Below are 18,171 nucleotides of genomic sequence, written 5' to 3' on the forward strand. Positions count from 1 at the left end.
AAAATGATGACAAATGCTGCAGTAACAGACTAAGTGACATGCAACATGGTTAGATGGTAGTTGGAGTTACAGATACATTACATAACATCTATGATTATCTTATGTTAAAGACGACACTAGGACACAACAACGTTAATAATAATGATTTGTGACAGGTACAAAGTTGCAAAGGAAACAGTTATTAATATCAACTTCAGTACTTGACTGATATTTTATATTTTTTTAATCAGCCCCTGGAAGGATGAAAGACAAAGTCGAACAGAGCAAGAACTGAACTCAGTACCATGAAATACCACAAGGAATTTTGATCGACACTCTACCAATAACAATGATTATTGAAAGGATAACAGGTTGATACAAGTATGAGTTTGCAGGTGAACTTCAACCAAATGTTAAAACAATGAAAAGGTAAAAGAAACAAATACAAGATCCAGTTGTAGTGTAGCATGCTCGGCACCTCATGGTGACAAATGCAACATGGCAACAATTGTGTGTATATGTTAGTAGACAGACAAGAGAAGATACAAGGTCGATTGGTAGTCATTATTTACACAGAAATTTCTGGACATTTTAAACTACTGTTCTGGATTGTCTGTTTAATACCATCCAAACATGTAACCAGTGGTCAGGCTCATGCTACTCACTGTTGCTGGTAAATTGCAGGCCAGAATCAATTGGATACTTAAATAAGACCCGATGACATTGATTACTCATTAGTAAAGATTAGTAGTTTAACGATATAACCAGACAAAATGGAGAGACAAGTTTGCTCTCGCATCAAAAGAAAAGAAAAGAAAAACCTGATCGTGGGTCAATAGATGTTTCCCTTGAGCGAAAAGCTTGACCCCTGGACAGTGGTTCAGGTGAGTAAATTGACCGCTGACTAGCACGACGGTCTAAAATACCACTCTTTGGTGAAGAGTCACGAGAGAAAATAGAACGCTGACCATTAGAGACAAGGCTGTTTCTTCGGCCAGTGGAAGAAAGATCACGAGTAGATCCATAGGGTTTAGCAGTGTAACCAGCACTGGAATCAATTGACATTCGACTTTTTGACATTCTGTCATCACTGTTGAGGTCATGAGAAGACTCGGTCAGTGAGAGTGCACTGTCATAGACCACAGAATCTGATAAATAAGAAAAATGGGAAGAAAAAGAAAGGAGAAAAAAAATTAGATACATTTGGTGAGTTGGCATTTAGAGGATTTTTACCTGCTTTTTGGTTTGGGCTTTGTCAAAGTTTGTATTAGTGAGTAGTGACAGTTTATAAGGGGAGGAGTATGTGTGAATATATATATATATTCGCACAAGCACAATGCATACAACTGACAACCAACACCTGTAGTAAAATACAAAGACTCAATGTACTAAATATTCATTGAAACTCCAAAAGGTATTTGAAAAATTACTTAATTAGGAAATAAAGACTTCTGATTAAACTTCATTTTGGGACTTCAGCAATAAGACTGTTGATGACGTTGAGCACGAATCAAACAAAAGTTGAAATGTAATGTAGATATAAGTATTGTAAATATATAATCCTGTAGTAACACCGTGCGCATGCGTAGTCTCACGCATGCGTGGAATTAAACAAGCAAGCGTTCCCGCTTCTATTCTATCTCTTTCTCGGTTGGCCGGCCATGAGCATGGACGTGTCAAGCAGTGTCTCCAACATTCCAACTCTGGAGACAGTCTCTTTACGTGTTTAGCTGTCTCTCTTCATCTTTCGAACTTACACTCGACAGCTTGCTTACATCTACACAACAACTGACCCAACAACTATGCTCACACACACAGAAGCTGTAACAACAAACAAGAGCTAAAGATGTATATATTTACCACCTGAATAAATGTTGTTTAAGTTGATGGTCTGGAGTTCAGCGTTCCGTTATATTCGTAATTTTATATAGGAAAGTCAGGTATACATCTAATGATGTATAACCAACTTTCCTATAATCTAAACATGGTGCAAATAGTGTGGAGAATAATAATCTAAATAGCAGCAACAATTTTTGAGTTCAAATCCAGTCAAGGACCATGTAAATATCCAGGAATATGATACCTGAGTGGTTGGCGTTAGGAAGGGCATCCAGCTGTAGAAACTCTGCCAAATCAGACTGGAGCCTGGTGTTGCCATCCGGTTTCACCAGTCCTCAGTCAAATCGTCCAACCCATGCTAGCATGGAAAGCGGACGTTAAACGATGATGATGATGATGATGATGAACAATCTGAAATGCAGTGTACATTTGCACATCAGCAAATAGATTATACACTGTTTGTATATACTTTTAGCTAGTAATTCGATTTCATTTCAGATGTGGTGGGCAAGTATACGGAACTGATGATCATATCTGCCATTCTGGATCCCTTCCAGGGTTGTCTCATTTCCCCTAGCTTTGAAGTATACTGTATTTTTTAACACTATACATCTTTAAAGAGATCTCTCCCAGATGTAGTGCCACAGCTACAAGCATTTAATAACATACATTAAGTATGTGATGTTGATAATGTTTATATTACTGAGCTGTTTCTAACACAAAATTCTGCATTTCCACACACACACACGCACTTCAGTTGACATGGATAGTTTAAAAAATGTTAACATTGCCAACAATTAATCCCAGGGATTTAATCAAATCAGCATTTGATCTTAAACATTTAACTAACAAGCTGTTCAAATCCTGGGGTGTAACAGAAAATATAGTGAAAACTAGTTTTGGTGATGTCACTAAGTGCTGGTACCACAAAAAACGCTCCTAGTATATATACTGTAAAGAGGTTGGTGTGAAGAAGAGTACCCAACTATAGAAACCATGACAAAGAAAATACTGGAGCTCAGCACAACCCTCTGGCTAGTTGGTTCCTGTCAAACCATGTTGGCATGGGAAAAGAGACATTAAGTGATTGTGACGACATTTACGCATCTGGTTTTCCTTCAAACCTCACTACTCTCATCTTTTCATAGCTGACAAGCTTATTCAAATTTACCACTTCTATTAAATAATTGTTCTGGCACTCCATCGGTTATGCTGAGAAGGTTTCCAATCAACCGAACAGCTCGTTTGTGAAATTAATGTGCAAAAGGCTGCTACTCTTTTACTCTTTTACTTGTTTCAGTCATTTGACTGTAGCCATGCTGGAGCACCGTCTTTAGTCGAGCAAATCTTTGTTAGCCTGGTACTTATTCTATCAGTCTCTTTTGCAGAACCGCTAAGTTACGGAGACGTAAGCACATCAGCATCGGTTGTCAAGCGATGTTGGGGACACACATGTGTGTGTGTGTGTGTATATATATATATATATATATATATATATATATACGACGGGCTTCTTTCAGTTTCTGTCTACCAAATCCACTCACAAGGCTTTGGTCGGCCCAAGGCTATAGTAGAAGACACTTGCTCAAGGTGCCATGCAGTGTGACTGAACCCGGAACCATGTGGTTGGCAAGCAAGCTTCTTACCACACAGCCACTCCTGCACCTAATGACACATGTCTTTTAATGACACATATAAATACTCACACCTGATAACTCACTTCTTACCTTTACTAAGCTAAATACTAACATAACCAGGTGTGTTGCAGTTGACAGTCGATGATACACTACATGCTGTATTGAGGAAGGATTAAAGATTACTGATTTAGTGGAGTAAATTTCTTGTAAAAAAAAAAAAGAGTTAAGATAAGGTTGTTCTTTTTTTAAAATCTAATCTGAAAATTAATATCTGGGCAGTTAGGTAGAAGTCATTAGAAAGGGCAAGGAACACAAACAACTCCTGGGAGACTAAGATGTGAAGATAAATCTGGAAGATCTTTTACTAGAGGATTACAAGCATCTAACAACAATATCAACAACAACATCAAAAAAAAAACAAAACTTGGAAATGTATCTAGAAAAGTCTATGTTAGGACTGTCAAAAAGTCTTCAAGTTTCAACAGGATCCTAAAAGAAAAAATACAAAAAAAAAAAGAAAAAGAAATAAAAATCAAACATCTTTTGATTTACACAGATGAAGATGTTAACTAAGTAATGAAGGACTTTCTTCCTCATCATCAGATCTCGTAGGGTGACAACAGCAATACAAACTGAAAGAAAGGGCACAGACGGAGGGTGAGATAAGGGATTGAAGAAAATGTTGATTAATTTAAATAAGTCCATGCTAGACTTGGGTGAGATTTTGTTTCAACAGTTAAATGTATTGAGTCAAGGTTGCGGGAGGGAAAGGATTAAATATTTTGTATAAAAGGAATAATCTAATAAATCAAGACAAAACTGGGATACACTTATACAATGGGGGCAAGGGGACAGGAACACACACTTGAACTTATACACATGCACACACAGCAAAATCATATCTACCATTGTTACACATGCCTATCGATTCCATGTGCACAAAAAAAAAAAAAAAACTCAGCAAGAGAACAGCTGCTGCCACCAAAGACTGCAATGTCAACAGCAGCAGAAAAAACTCAGAAATGTGCAAAGAGATGCACATGAAGAAATAAGTCAATATAAAGAGATCTGTGAAATATGTGGTAAGCTTTTCATGGAATGCTGTAAACAGTACTAAGAAAGTATGTGAAAGTGTTTATATATATATATATATATATTTATATATATATATATATATATATATATATATATATATATATATATATATATATATATATGCCTCAGAGAGACAAAGTGGCTGATGCCAGTGGCACATGAAAAGCACCTTTCAAGTGTTGGGCCTCACAGAGGCAATGGCGAATGACCGAGACCTTTGGCATTATGCTGTGCTTGAGAAGATGACCTATCAAGCCAAGTAAAATCACAGCCATGGCAGATACTGGTGGCATGCAAATGGCACCCATGCCGGTGGCACGTAAAAGCACCCATTACACTCTTTAGAGTGGCTGGGGTTAGGAAGGGCATCCAGCCATAGAAAACCATGCCAAATCAGACTGGAGTCGGGTGCAGCCTTACAGCTTGCCAGCCCTGGTCGAACCTGTCCAACCCATACCAGCATGGACAGTGGACATAAAATTATAAGATATACATATATATTAAAAAAAAAAAAAACCCTTTTCTTCATAAAGAAGTTTTCTTTTATAGGGATATGTTTATCCAAGCAGGCACCAGTTTTGTGCTATTATTGATTGATGATTCTGGATATATTCGCATATTTCCGTACTAACGCTCTTGGTTGGTTGGTTTGTTTTACCATATACACCTTTAATCTCTCAACTGGCACAAGCCCCCCCCCCTCAATACTACTCCACATAAAAAGTACTGGTGATGGTGCCATGTAAAAGCACCCAATACACACTGTGGAATGGTTGGCATTAGGAAGGACATCCAATTGTAGAAACCATACCAAAACAGACTATGGAGCCTGGTGCAGTTCCTGACCTTACCAACTTCTGCTGCCAAACCATCCGATCCATGCCAGCAGGGAAAATAGATGTTAAATGATTATATATCACAATTGATGGCTGTTGATTCTCTTGAGTTCATTAGCCTTTGGTGGGTCTTGTTTTTCATCTCACAACATGTCCAAAATCAACTCAACTTACCAAGCAAGCTTGGTGGTGTTGCCAGTGGCCTGACCATGCAACAGATTCTACTCAGTTACATGTTGCCAGTAGCATACATAAATGGGCATGTGTGTGTGTGTGTGTGTGTGTGTGTATTGAATGACGGAAATTAGTGCTCAACACCACATTGCTGGATATAATTTCTTTATTTGTGAATTACGGCTACCATTGGTTTCATGCTAAGAAAAGTACGAAAATATCCTAATGCCTTAACAAATTTTCAAGCCGACCACATGGAGAAAGGTGTTCTCCCCCATATATATATAGATATTATTAGTTAATAAATCATATGGTATACACCTGCTTCTTTTCCAGTGAAGCATGTTCACTGTCTCAGTGTTCATTGAGCATTTGATTAATGTTAGATGGAATATGGAAGATAAGAATCTTTATTGATCACTGCAATTGTTTCAAACCATCCAGCATCGATCCCTTGCTGGTGGGATTTTGAACATCTGGTTTAGGCATTTATTTTTACGAGATACCTATTAAAATCACCCGAGGAAACACAGCTGCACCAAGGAATATTCAGAATCCAACCCATGAGGGATTGATGCTAGATGGGTTGAAACAATTGCAGTGATCAATAAAAATTCTCGTAATTTCCATATTCTGTCTCTCACATTAATCACACACACACACACACACACACACACACACACACACACACACACACATATATATATATCCACATATACACACACAAACACATGTAAATATACACATGTATATATATATACACACACACACATATATACACGTATATATACATACATAGACATATATATATACACGCACACACACATACATATATATATATATGTATATACACAAGAATATACAGGGTGCGATGGATAAATTATCGCCATTTTATATTTTTTATTTCACGCATGCACATTGTTGTTGCTTTTGTCGACTACACAGTATAGTAGGGTCAGTTGGGCATCATCTGTGACAAAAACAGCACCACAACACAATTCACTCTGCCAGAAATTTGGAAACAAGATACTGTACTGCTTGGCATTCAAACTGGAAGCTCCAATACGAATATTTCAGAGTGTTTGGGTGTCAATCTGAGGACATGTACCAAGTTTGGATTGATCACTAGTGATTCAACATTATTCCTCCATTCATCTTCCCACACTACCTCACACTCAACACGGAGGCCTACATGCTTGGAGGAGGTAGTGCTACCCTGGGTCAAGAGGGTGGCTGCTGGAAGACCCTATGTCTGACGACAGGACTCTGCACCATGTCACACAAGCAGAGGAACCCAGTCATGACTGTCAGACAATTTCTGCAACCACATCACCCCTAACATCTGGCCACCTAAGTCCCCAGACTGCAACTCCCTTCATTATTATGTGTGGGGCGCAGTTGAGCGAGGCACACACACACACACACACACACATATATATATACACACACACACATATATATACACACACACACAAAGATATACATGTGTGTGTGTGTGTGTGTGTGTGTGTGTGTGTGTGTGTAAATACACAATAGAATTGGTTGCATAGATTATCCCCTGTTGATACAAGGGGCCACCTTGAATAGAAGATGTGAGACAGGGTTATTATGATGCTATAGGTCAGACTATCTCAAGTCATCAATTATTCCTTTAATCCATTCGTTATCTCCATTGTTTTAGACTCTTAATATTCTTAGAGTTATCTCCCTTGTCATTATCTATTAAAAATTTTTTATCCTGTTTAATTGTTTCACTCTGAAGAGATGACATCACTCTGTGTCCAACCAATCAGATGCATTTATCCATTCACCATCTTGAGTACTGTTGTTTGTTCTTAAACGAACCAAGCTGTTTAAAAATTTAGTCAATCAGGGCAACTCTAGAGCAGAGGTTTTAGTTCATGGACCCCCAGTATTATCTTTGCAGATCACCAGGGGTCTGCTGACCCCAGGTTGGGAACCACTGCTCTAGAGTAATAGTTAACTGATTCATCCAAAATATATAACAGTATTTGGTAATTAATAAACTTTCCCTCATTCATTGATACCTACATGTGCATGTGTATAAGCATTTACACGCACACTGTACTAGGCACACAAAAGCAGTGTTGTGAGTAAACCAACATTTAGATCAGTTTAAATATGCTTGGAGCATATTTGACAGGTACAGAGGCTAAATCCACTGCTGTTTGCTATTGATAAGAATGTAAGGTGGTGAGCTGGCAGAACCGTTAGCACGCCGGGCGAAATGCTTAGCAGTATTTCGTCTGCCGCTACGTTCAGAGTTCAAATTCCGCCGAGGTCGACTTAGTCTTTCATCCTTTCGGGGTCGATTAAATAAGTACCAGTTACGCACTGGGGTCGATATAATCGACTTAATCCGTTTATCTGTCCTTGTTTGTCCCCTCTGTGTGTAGCCCCTTGTGGGCAGTAAAGAAATAAGAATTCTTGCTTTAATTCAATAAAGTGTTGGAAATCACCAACAGTCATTACCAAACACTTTCTGGCAGAAGCGGTAAATGCATTTCTCATTTCTTGGCTATCATCAGCACCAAATACAGCAAGAGAGAAAACCTTGAAGTGACATTGGAAACATTCGTCTCCTTATAGTAAATTAGCACACACACACACACACACACACATATATATATATATATATATATATATATATATATATGTATATATATATGTATATATATATATACATATATACATGTTTGTGTGTGTAGAGGGACCCAGTGGTTCTCAACCATTTTTTACCCATGGACCCTTTCATTCTTATTTTACTCTTCTGGACCTCCAAAGCCATTCAACATATACAAAAAAATAAAAACAAAAAAAAAACCCTACTGCATTTTTATAATTAAAAATCGTTAGGAATTGTATAAAATTTTAAAAAATATTTTGTGTATTGCAGATAAATTTTAACAACAAACATTTTTCATGGACCCCAGTTGAGAACCGCTGATGTAGACAGAGAAAAACAGCAGCCTTTAATAAGGACTGCACCTTCATAAACATTTTTGCTGACTGAAAATTGCACCCAATGTGCATTAGTGCACACCCGTACACATCAGTGACATGAAACTATTAATATCAAATGCATAACATAATTGAATAAATAATTTACACAGCTGTTGTTGTATTGAGTACACCTTCAGTTTGTCATCTCAATGTGTTTGTTGTGAGAGAGAGAGAGTGAGAGTGAGAGAGAGAGAGAGAGAGAGAGAGAGAGAGAGAGAGAGAGAGAGAGTGAGAGAGAGAGAGAAGACTATGGTATGTGCAGAAAGTTAGTGGTGCTTATGAGTGCAAATTTGCCTTTTTAGATAATATCTAGCAATCTACATGAAATTTTGCAGATAAACAGTGGGTAAGATATGTCTACAAATGTATACATTTGTTTAAACTCATTAGATTTTCAGATACAGATCTATGCTATAATATCAACGTTAGACAGATGATTTCTGTAATGCATTGTATTGGAGGGGGGAAAAAGGTTTGGATAGTCAAAGAGAGAAGACATTAGACAAAGAATACGTGGACATTTTAGATCTGAAAGAAAAAGGTGACAAATGGTAACAGGAATGGTAATAAGAATCATCCTTTCTATTATAAGCACTTGGCATGAAATTATGGGGGATGAGGATAGTTGATTACTTCTATCCCAGTACTCAACTGGCACCTATTTCATCAATTTCTAAAGGAAGGAAAGTAAAGTCAACTTTGGCAGAATTTGAACTCAGAAAATAAAGACAGACAAAATGCTGCAAAGCATTTCGTTTGGCATGCTAACAATTTTGAAGCTTTCTGCCTTAATAACAACAATAACAATGGTTTCAAATTTTAGCATAAGGCCAGGAGTTTAGGGGAGAATAAGTGGATTACCTCAACCCCAGTGCTCAACTGGTACTTATGTTATTGACCCCAAATGAATGAAAGGCAAAGTTGACCTCGGTGGGATTTGAACTCGTCAGGCGACACACCATGCTTGAGGAGACTTATTGAGTCAAAATAAAATCAAAATCAAATCACAATGAAATGGAAATTGTAGTTGTGGCCAATGCCTGTGTCACCTGATTAGCTCTCGTGCTAGTAGCACACAATGAGCACCATTGATGTGTGGGTTGTTGCCAGTGCCACCTGAGTAGCTCTCTGTGCCGGTGACATGTAAAAAGCAACATCCAAATGAGGCTAATGCCAGTTTCACCTGACTCGCTCCCATGCGGTTAGCACGTAAAAAGCACCCACTACACTCTCGGAGTGGTTGGCGTTAGGAAGGGCATCCAGCTGTAGAAACCTTGCCAGATCAGATTGGAGCTTGGTGAGGCCTCCTGGCTTGCCTGTCCCCAGTCAAACTATCCAACCCATGCCAGCATGGAAAACGGACGTTAAACGATGATGATGATGGACACAACAAGCTGGAAGAAACACCACTCAGCATTTGGTCCAGTATGGCAATGATTCTGCCAGATCACCATCTTTACAGCAGTGATAACATTTACTCTGGGTAAAAGCTATTAGGTGGTTTAAAGTTTAAAGAGAAGTGGAATATAGAGATGTTATACATAAACAATTGGAGATATATCAGATAGCTGTGGTACATGGAGTATCATATTATTAACATATGTAGTACATGGTGGATAATTGAGTCAAAAGATGTGGTACAAAGCAAAATGGAGAGTCAATAGCTATGGCACATAGTGGAATGAAGAGTAAAAAAATAAGGTACATTATGGAATGGTAAGTCAACAGATATGGCAAATGGTAGAACATAGAGTCAACATGTATGATACATGGTGGATCAGAGAGTCAACAGATATGGTACATGGTAGAATGAAGAGTCAACAGATTTGGTACATAGTGGAATGGTAAGTGAACAGATATGGTAAAGAGTGGAATATAGAGTCAACATATATGATACATGGTGGAACAGAGAGTCAACAGATATGGTACAGGTAGAAGGAGAAGTCATAGTGGGACGGTAAGTCAACAGATATGGTAAATGGTGGAACATAGATTCAACATATATGATACATGGTGGAACTGAGAGTCAACAGATATGGTATATGGTAGAATGAAGAGTCAACAGATATGGTACATGGTAGAACGAAGAGTCACAATGGAATAGTAAGTCAACAGTCAACATATATGACACATGGTAAATGTTAAGATGGAGAGTCAACAGATAATATAGAGTCAATATACAAAATGCATACTGGAATGGAGAATCAATGGATATGGTACATGGTGGGAGTGGATAAATATGGTATATGCTGGAACAGAGTCAACAAATATGGTACATGGTAGAACAGAGTCAACAGAAATAGTATATGGGGAAACACAGTCAATAAATATAGTACATGAGGAAATGGAAAGTCAAGCAATATAGAACATGGTGGGATGAAGAGTCAACAGATATGATACATGGTGGGTAATTGGGTTAGCAGCTATAGTATAGTGAGGAATGGTAAATCAACAGAAGTGTTACACAATGCATTGTAGAGTCAACATGTAGTATATGGTAGTATGTCAAATAAACACCTATTGTACATGGAGAAAAGTGATATTGGAAGAACAATAAACTACATGTGGCATGCATGTGAAACAAAGAAAAATATCTGTCTCACGCACACATAACATGCCAAGCTTAGAGTAACAGCTGACAGAAGCTTCACGTTCAAATAAATGAATAAATTCTGCTCTATATATTGAGTACTTTTTCTGTCACTTGGAAATTGTGTGATGTGTGTGTATGAGAGAGAGAGAGAGATATGTGTGTGTGTGAGTGTATACTACGTGTGAATACACATACATGGATATGAAAGCAGACGTGTACAAATATATAAAATCACATGGAAAAACAAATGCACGCACACACACACAAATAGAAGAGAGAGAGAGAGAGAGAGGAGATTTGCATGTGACATATATATTACTGCTTCTTTCAAGAGTATTTGAGACAACCTTAAGTCAAACTATTACTAAATGTCTTCCCTTTATAGCCACATTGTCTGTCGAATCAGACATAATGTGTGAGGATAAGGTGAGCCCTACTGTGTTTTAGAGTTAAGGGTGGTGACTAAGTGTATAGTACACCATATCTTTAGCATTGGATAATTAGGGTCATTTTAAAATATCTTAACCCTGTCTCCAAACCATCTTAGGGCAGTTGTTACATTTAGTCCCAGATTAGTCCTGAGCCAACAAAAATATGTATATGGGTATGGGGTCCAGACGATAAGCATAAGCCAGTGTCAATGGTGGTTCCAGAAATTCCAAACCGGAAGCTACAGCCCAGATGACAAGCCTCCTCCTGGAAGATCTGTAGAGCTCAACAAGGACATCCTGCAAACCCTGGGGGAACAAAATCCCATTGTATCTGTTGAGGAACTAGCAGAGAAGCTGTGATTTGGTCATTCAACTATTCATCAGGAAAGTCAGCAAATTAGGTCAATAAGTTCTTCACAAACTTTCCAAATCTAATCATGCGCAGAGAGTGAATGTGTGCTCTTCTTTGCTGTCACATCTCACGAATGAACCATTTTTTGGACTGAATAGTGACAGGTGATAAGAAATGGGTTCTCTATAAAAATGTCAAGTGTCAAAGAAAGGTGCAAGGATGACATTCCAAAGGCTGGAGCAGTTTGAATGGGAAACGATGCCCCACCCACCATATTCGTCAGATATTGCCCCATCTGATTATCATTTATTCCACAGTCTTCAAAATAATTTGGATGGAAAAAATATGAATTCTGTAGACAAGGTGAGAACAGTACTGGAGGAGTATTTTTCGTCATAGACAAGTGATTTTGGAAGAGGGACCTTGCAAGAATACCAGAGAGATGGAAGGAGATTGTAGAAAATGAAGGAGAGTATATTTTAGATTAAAAAAGAACTTTGTTTATCTTCATTTTGAAAAATAAAAGTTAAAAAAACCCTCATTATTTAGAGATGATCCAATATATATACACATATATACATACATACATATATTAATAATATTTTATAAGCTTAAAGCTTGTAAGCGATCACTGTGCATTGACTAAATTAAGTAGTCTAATATTGGGGCATATAATCCTTTGACAGAAAAAAGGGGTTTGCCATGCCATGTGTACGGCAAACCCTACTTTTTTTCCATTGAGGGCTTATATACCTCAATATTAGACTGTTCACCTTAGTCAATGCATAGTAATTGTTTATAAGATTTAAGCTTATATAATATTATTATTATTATTATTTACAGATTGTAAAATTCAGCACCACTTACTAAATAACCATTGTAAACAAACATGGAAAGTTTGTTTACAAAAACATGTATATATTCAGTCTGCTATAATGAATCCATGAACGCATAAAACATTGAAGGGTATATTTTTCCCCGTCTGAAGATATTATGTTCAGGTCATATAAATCTAATATTTACTGAGTATTAATTGAAACAGCTGTAAGGAATGATAATTAATTTGCTGTCAATAATAAACAATTATTAACTTCTCAATCTCCATTTTTTCTTCGTGTGTATACATTATATATATATATATATATATATATATATATATATATATATATACACACACACCCTAGAACAGAGTAGTTGTACAGTGATGCTGCAGTCAACACATCTCATTGTTGTGTCTGAAATTAGGCTGGAACTGTTCAGCTTCAGACACATGTTACAGTGGATCTATCACCCAATCAAGTGATTAAAAGAGGAGGAAATGGAATAGCAACACCAATAATGTTTTTGTTATTTAATTTCATTTTTCTCTGATCGAGCTCAACTATTACCAACAATTTTCCTAGTTGTCTTATTTCCAGCTGAACACTGGAATATGTGACAGTGGTGGTGATAAGGGTTATGGAAGAAAAGAAAACACAAGAAAATGATCAAATGATAGCCATCTTGTGAGGTTTGAAGAATCAACACTTAAAAACAAGGTTAATTTGAGTGGGGTGTTGATGGTGATGATGGGAATACTGCCCCATCCCATACTCCCTCCTTCCCATGTTCCCTGTCATTCACAAATAAATAAATATCAAGAATCAAGAAATCAGGAATGCAACATGCATCCAAACTCATACAACAGTGCGCAACATCACGGCATCAGTAGCAGTTGATGTTGCGAGGAAGCTTCTTCGTACGTTTGAGATATTGAGACAAGAGCTGATCGGCATGCTCAAAAGATGGAAGTTCATTTTTCAAACCCAGCAGGTTTTTTTTTACTGTTTGTTTTTTTTTTTTATTTTTAACGTGCTGTTCATTACCAAAACAAAAGACGGTCTTGAAAAAGAGAACAAGTAAACAAACACACACATACACACACACACAACATAGACCGACAGTTACCTACCAAGTTAAGATGCCAATATCTGGTAGGGATTTACTTACGAAAAGTATAATAGGGGAGGGGGTAAATGAGGCAGTCACCCCTAAAGATGGCCAGCATCACCACTGAAAAAAACATCCTGGCAAGCACTAGGAATGAAGAAGCAAGACAGATTGAAATAGAGTTAGAAGGGGAAGAGAGGAGACTGAAGCAAGCTACACAACGCCACAAGACAAAAGAAACACCAAGTTTTCTCATTTTATTTATTTAATTTTCCTCTTTTTTTTTCTTTGAAGTATTTTTCTTTTTTTTTTGTTTGTTTGTTTTCCTCTTTTTATAAACATTCCAGCAAACGTTAGCAAGCAACAAGCATCGGAGGTGGGGGGGGGGGGCAAGAAAAGGTGGAAAAAGAGTTTAGAATGGAAAGAAAAATATCAGGAAAAAGCAAAGAAAAAGAAGAAATATTAAGAAAAAAAAAAACATGAGAATATTTTACAGATTCATGAAGGAAAAACCATTTCACTGAATATTTGAATAAATCACTGAAGAGAGAACTAAGGGTCTTTTTAGACAAGGAGGGGACGGGTTCAGCATATTTTGGATGTGAAGTGTAGGAAAGTATGTACGAGTGAGATCGTCTTCCTAAGCCTGGGTGATTATCAAAATAGACTAAGGAACTATGAAGATGGCACACACCGCCTGGAGACTGATTCTGTGTGGCAAGATTTAGTGCAATGAGACCAAAATCAAAAGTTGTTCTCACGATCACCCAAACATAGAAAGACAATTCTCCTCCTTCTCCTTACACATTCTTCTCTATTCTTCACATAATCCTATACTTCACACCCAACATATGATGACCCCCACCAAAGAGACCAAAGCCAAAAGTTTCCAGATGGGTATTGAAATATTTGAATAAAGAACTTCTTGAAATACTTGATTTGGAGTTGTAAAAAAAAACACCAAAAAAGAAAAAAAAAAATGGAGCTAACATCAAAGTAAGAAGAAAAAGTGAGGAGAGAAGGTGAGGAGAGAAAATCCTAGGAAGAAAAGCACCACCACTAGGCACCATAAAGTAAGAGGTGATACCAAAATGAAATATATTTGGATACTAGATTTCAGGGGTAATAAAAAAACAAACAAAAAAAAAAAACAAGAATAATAGAGTACAAAGACAAATAATTGAGATAGAGGTTCAATATGGCTGACCAACCTGCTAGAAATAATAAGCAAAATCTACCTTAAATCATACCCTATCATTTTAAAGAGAAGAAAGATAATATATGCAGCACCATCTTAACTAACATGACAATAGATATGTATTAAGTCTGACAAGATAATCAACAAGATGGTCACTGCTGGAATGTGGTTTGGTTATATATATATATATCTACTGGAACAGAGCTGGCCTAGGGCTAATCGACAACAATTTTATCTAAATCAATGTGGAGTCAGAAGAATAAACCAAGATTCCTTGATATGGCAACAAGACTTTGTAAGAGAAAGGATAAGAAAATTCAGACAACCCAGTTTATGTTTATTTTATCAACCAAGTTGACTGTGTGATTTGAACTCAGAATCTATCCAATTGTTAGGCTTGTTATTGTTGTTGGCACTCCATCACTTACAACGTTGAGGGTTCCAATTGACCTACTCAACGGAACAGCCTGCTCGTGAAATTAACGTGCAAGTGGCTGAGCACTCCACAGACACGTGTACCCTTAACATAGTTTTCGGGGAGATTCAGCGTGACACGGTGTGACAAGGCTGACCCTTTGAATTACAGGTACAACAGAAACAGGAAGAAAGAGCGAGAGAAAGTCGTGGTGGAAGAGTACAGCAGGGTTTGCCACCATTCCCTTCTGGAGCGTCGTGGGGCTTTTAGGGGTTTACGCTCAATAAACACTCACAATGCCCGGTCTGGGAATCGAAACCGCGATCCTATGACTGCGAGTCTGCTGCCCTAACCACTGGGCCATTGCGCCTCCACAGTCTTGTTATCACACCATACATATATAACATTTTTGATCAACTGAAAATTAATCCTCATCTAATAGCACTCACTCTCTCACATACATAATCTTGTGATAAGTAAACATAACAGTATCATCATCATCATCATCGTCATACTGATGTAGGTCCAGAGAAAGATAACATCAGGGATTCTATTAACCTTTTGAACCTGCAAATATACTTTATCTGGTACAATTTCATTTGACTATCTTCCTGGAAGGCATAAAAGAGAATAGTCTTATAGATTTGTGCTTACAGTTCACTAATTTGCAGAAACATCGTTATTTTCAGCTGTAAACACAAACTCATAAAATCATCCACTTTTTTGTCTTCTAGGCGTACTCACAAGTTTAAAGGGCTAAACTACTAAAAAATAACATTTTCTAACCCTAAACACAACATTTACCTAACTTGTTACTGAACACAACAACAACAACATTTATCTAACTTATGAAACAGAACATTTACTTAGCTTGTTACTGAACAGAACAACACTTATATAACCAGTTACAATACAGAACAACACTTACCTAATTTATTACCAAACAGAACACTTACCTAACTTGTTACTAAACAACAACATTTATCTAACCAGTTACTAAACACAACATGAACAACACCAACTGATATGACAACTGACAATTCAATGGTTCATCAGCTATTGTTACCATTTCACTGCATCTTTGGACAATTTACTCAACCATCATTGGCTCAGACAACAGATACAGTTCATTATTATATTAAAAGGAAGCAGATGTAGTAATACGTCAGTAATATGGGTTTGTTAGCTTGCAATGTTAAGTGGAGCTCCTCCTGGGAATAAAAAAAAGCTAAAAAAGCAGAGTTTCCTCTCACTATAGGCATGAAAAAAAAGGTTTACTGAGGCATTGACCAGCAGTGGATCCTTATTTTAACTTGAAACTCAAAAGCAAAAACAAAAAAAAAAAGAAAAAGGAAGAAAGAAAGAAAGAAGCAAAACTGATACAGTAGATTTGGTTTGAAGATAAAGTATTCAACAATGATATAAAGATGAGTGCAACAGAGCAGTGGCATGGCTGAATGATGGCACGGAAGGTACTATGGTAGGAAAATGGAATGGGAAGTGTTATGGTTGAACAGTGAGTGTAAGGAGACAATCCTAAGGCTGAAAATGGATGAAAGAGGACAATTCTATTGTCAAACAATGTCATAGAACAGCATTATGGCTGAATAATGGATATAAGGAAAGAGTGTGATAGGCGAACAATGGATGTAAAGACACGATGCTATGATCGAACAAGGGATATAAGGGGTCAATGCTAGGGCTGAAGAATGGATGTAAAGGGGTCAGAATTATGGTTGAACAATGTAAGCAGATAGTGTTAAGGCTCAATCTCAATTTTTTAGTAATAAAACAATGACAAAATATTGGTGAAATCAATCAATAAATTATAAAAAGGGACAAATTTAACCCTTTAGTATTCTGGCTACCCTGTCAAGTGTAATGCTTGTTTATTCACATTGCTTTCAATTAATCATGCAGTTTCTCATAGCTTCAATATTTCAATGATGTAACTGTTTTTTTTTACAATGACATTGTGGGGTATGTGTGAGAAGCCAAGTCTGACTGATTTGAATACAAAACAGATAGAATATCTAGGCCCGATATGGCTGGTTTCAGTGCTGAAGGGTTCACAACTTTCATCGTAACTACTACCACTATTACTATTGTTATCATAACAACTACTACTCCTACCATAAGTACTGCTGTTACTAAAACAACACCAACCAGCATCACAACTACTGTTATCAATTTATGAACATCACAACTACTACTACTACTACTACTACTACTACCATCACCACCAGTGACTAGAATGTTTCTATCACTAATACTTTCCATAGGATAATTTGAGGGAGATTTGGTTACTATTTCTAATTTTGTTGGTGTTCAACACTGAGCCAAAGGAGAGTGCAATCAAGAAAGAGGAGGAAGAGCTGGAATTCTTCATATACAAAGGAAAGATCTGTTATTGTTCTGAATCTATGCCAATCAGCATGGCAGCAGTCCCCGAGGGAGGTGGAGTAGCCTGAGGTAGCTCAAGTGCAAACACTGATGTGTCCGGGGCTTACAACTTGCTATCAATCTGGACAAGACTTGGATCATGAGAAGAAATCACATACATTTTATTTCCAAGATGGTTGTTACTGATGTTTAGCCCCAGGTCAATCTATGATCAAAGGCATTCCATCGGTGACCACCCTGCCTCGTATTCAAACACAGTGTACTTC

General features: G+C 37.3%; 1 protein-coding gene across 14 annotated transcripts in view; it reads right to left on the minus strand.

The window, feature by feature from the left end:
* Positions 1-18,171, minus strand: part of LOC106869544 (leucine-rich repeat flightless-interacting protein 2) — a 217,385-nt gene that overhangs the window by 22,633 nt on the left and 176,581 nt on the right. For 12 of the 14 annotated variants that reach the window (XR_016243241.1, XR_016243240.1, XM_089357978.1 and 9 more), the window contains one exon: positions 801-1,127. The exons of the other annotated variants lie outside the window; for them this stretch is intronic. Coding sequence is in view for 10 of the 12 variants with exons in the window: in XM_089357978.1 (XP_089214104.1) it covers positions 801-1,127 (327 nt within the window). In the remaining 2 variants the exon portion in view is untranslated. The remainder of the gene's footprint in view (positions 1-800; positions 1,128-18,171) is intronic. 14 annotated transcript variants of the gene reach the window in all.

This window comes from Octopus bimaculoides, chromosome 9, assembly GCF_046866305.1.
Source record: "Octopus bimaculoides isolate indiv1 chromosome 9, ASM4686630v1, whole genome shotgun sequence".
Lineage (NCBI taxonomy): Eukaryota > Metazoa > Mollusca > Cephalopoda > Octopoda > Octopodidae > Octopus > Octopus bimaculoides.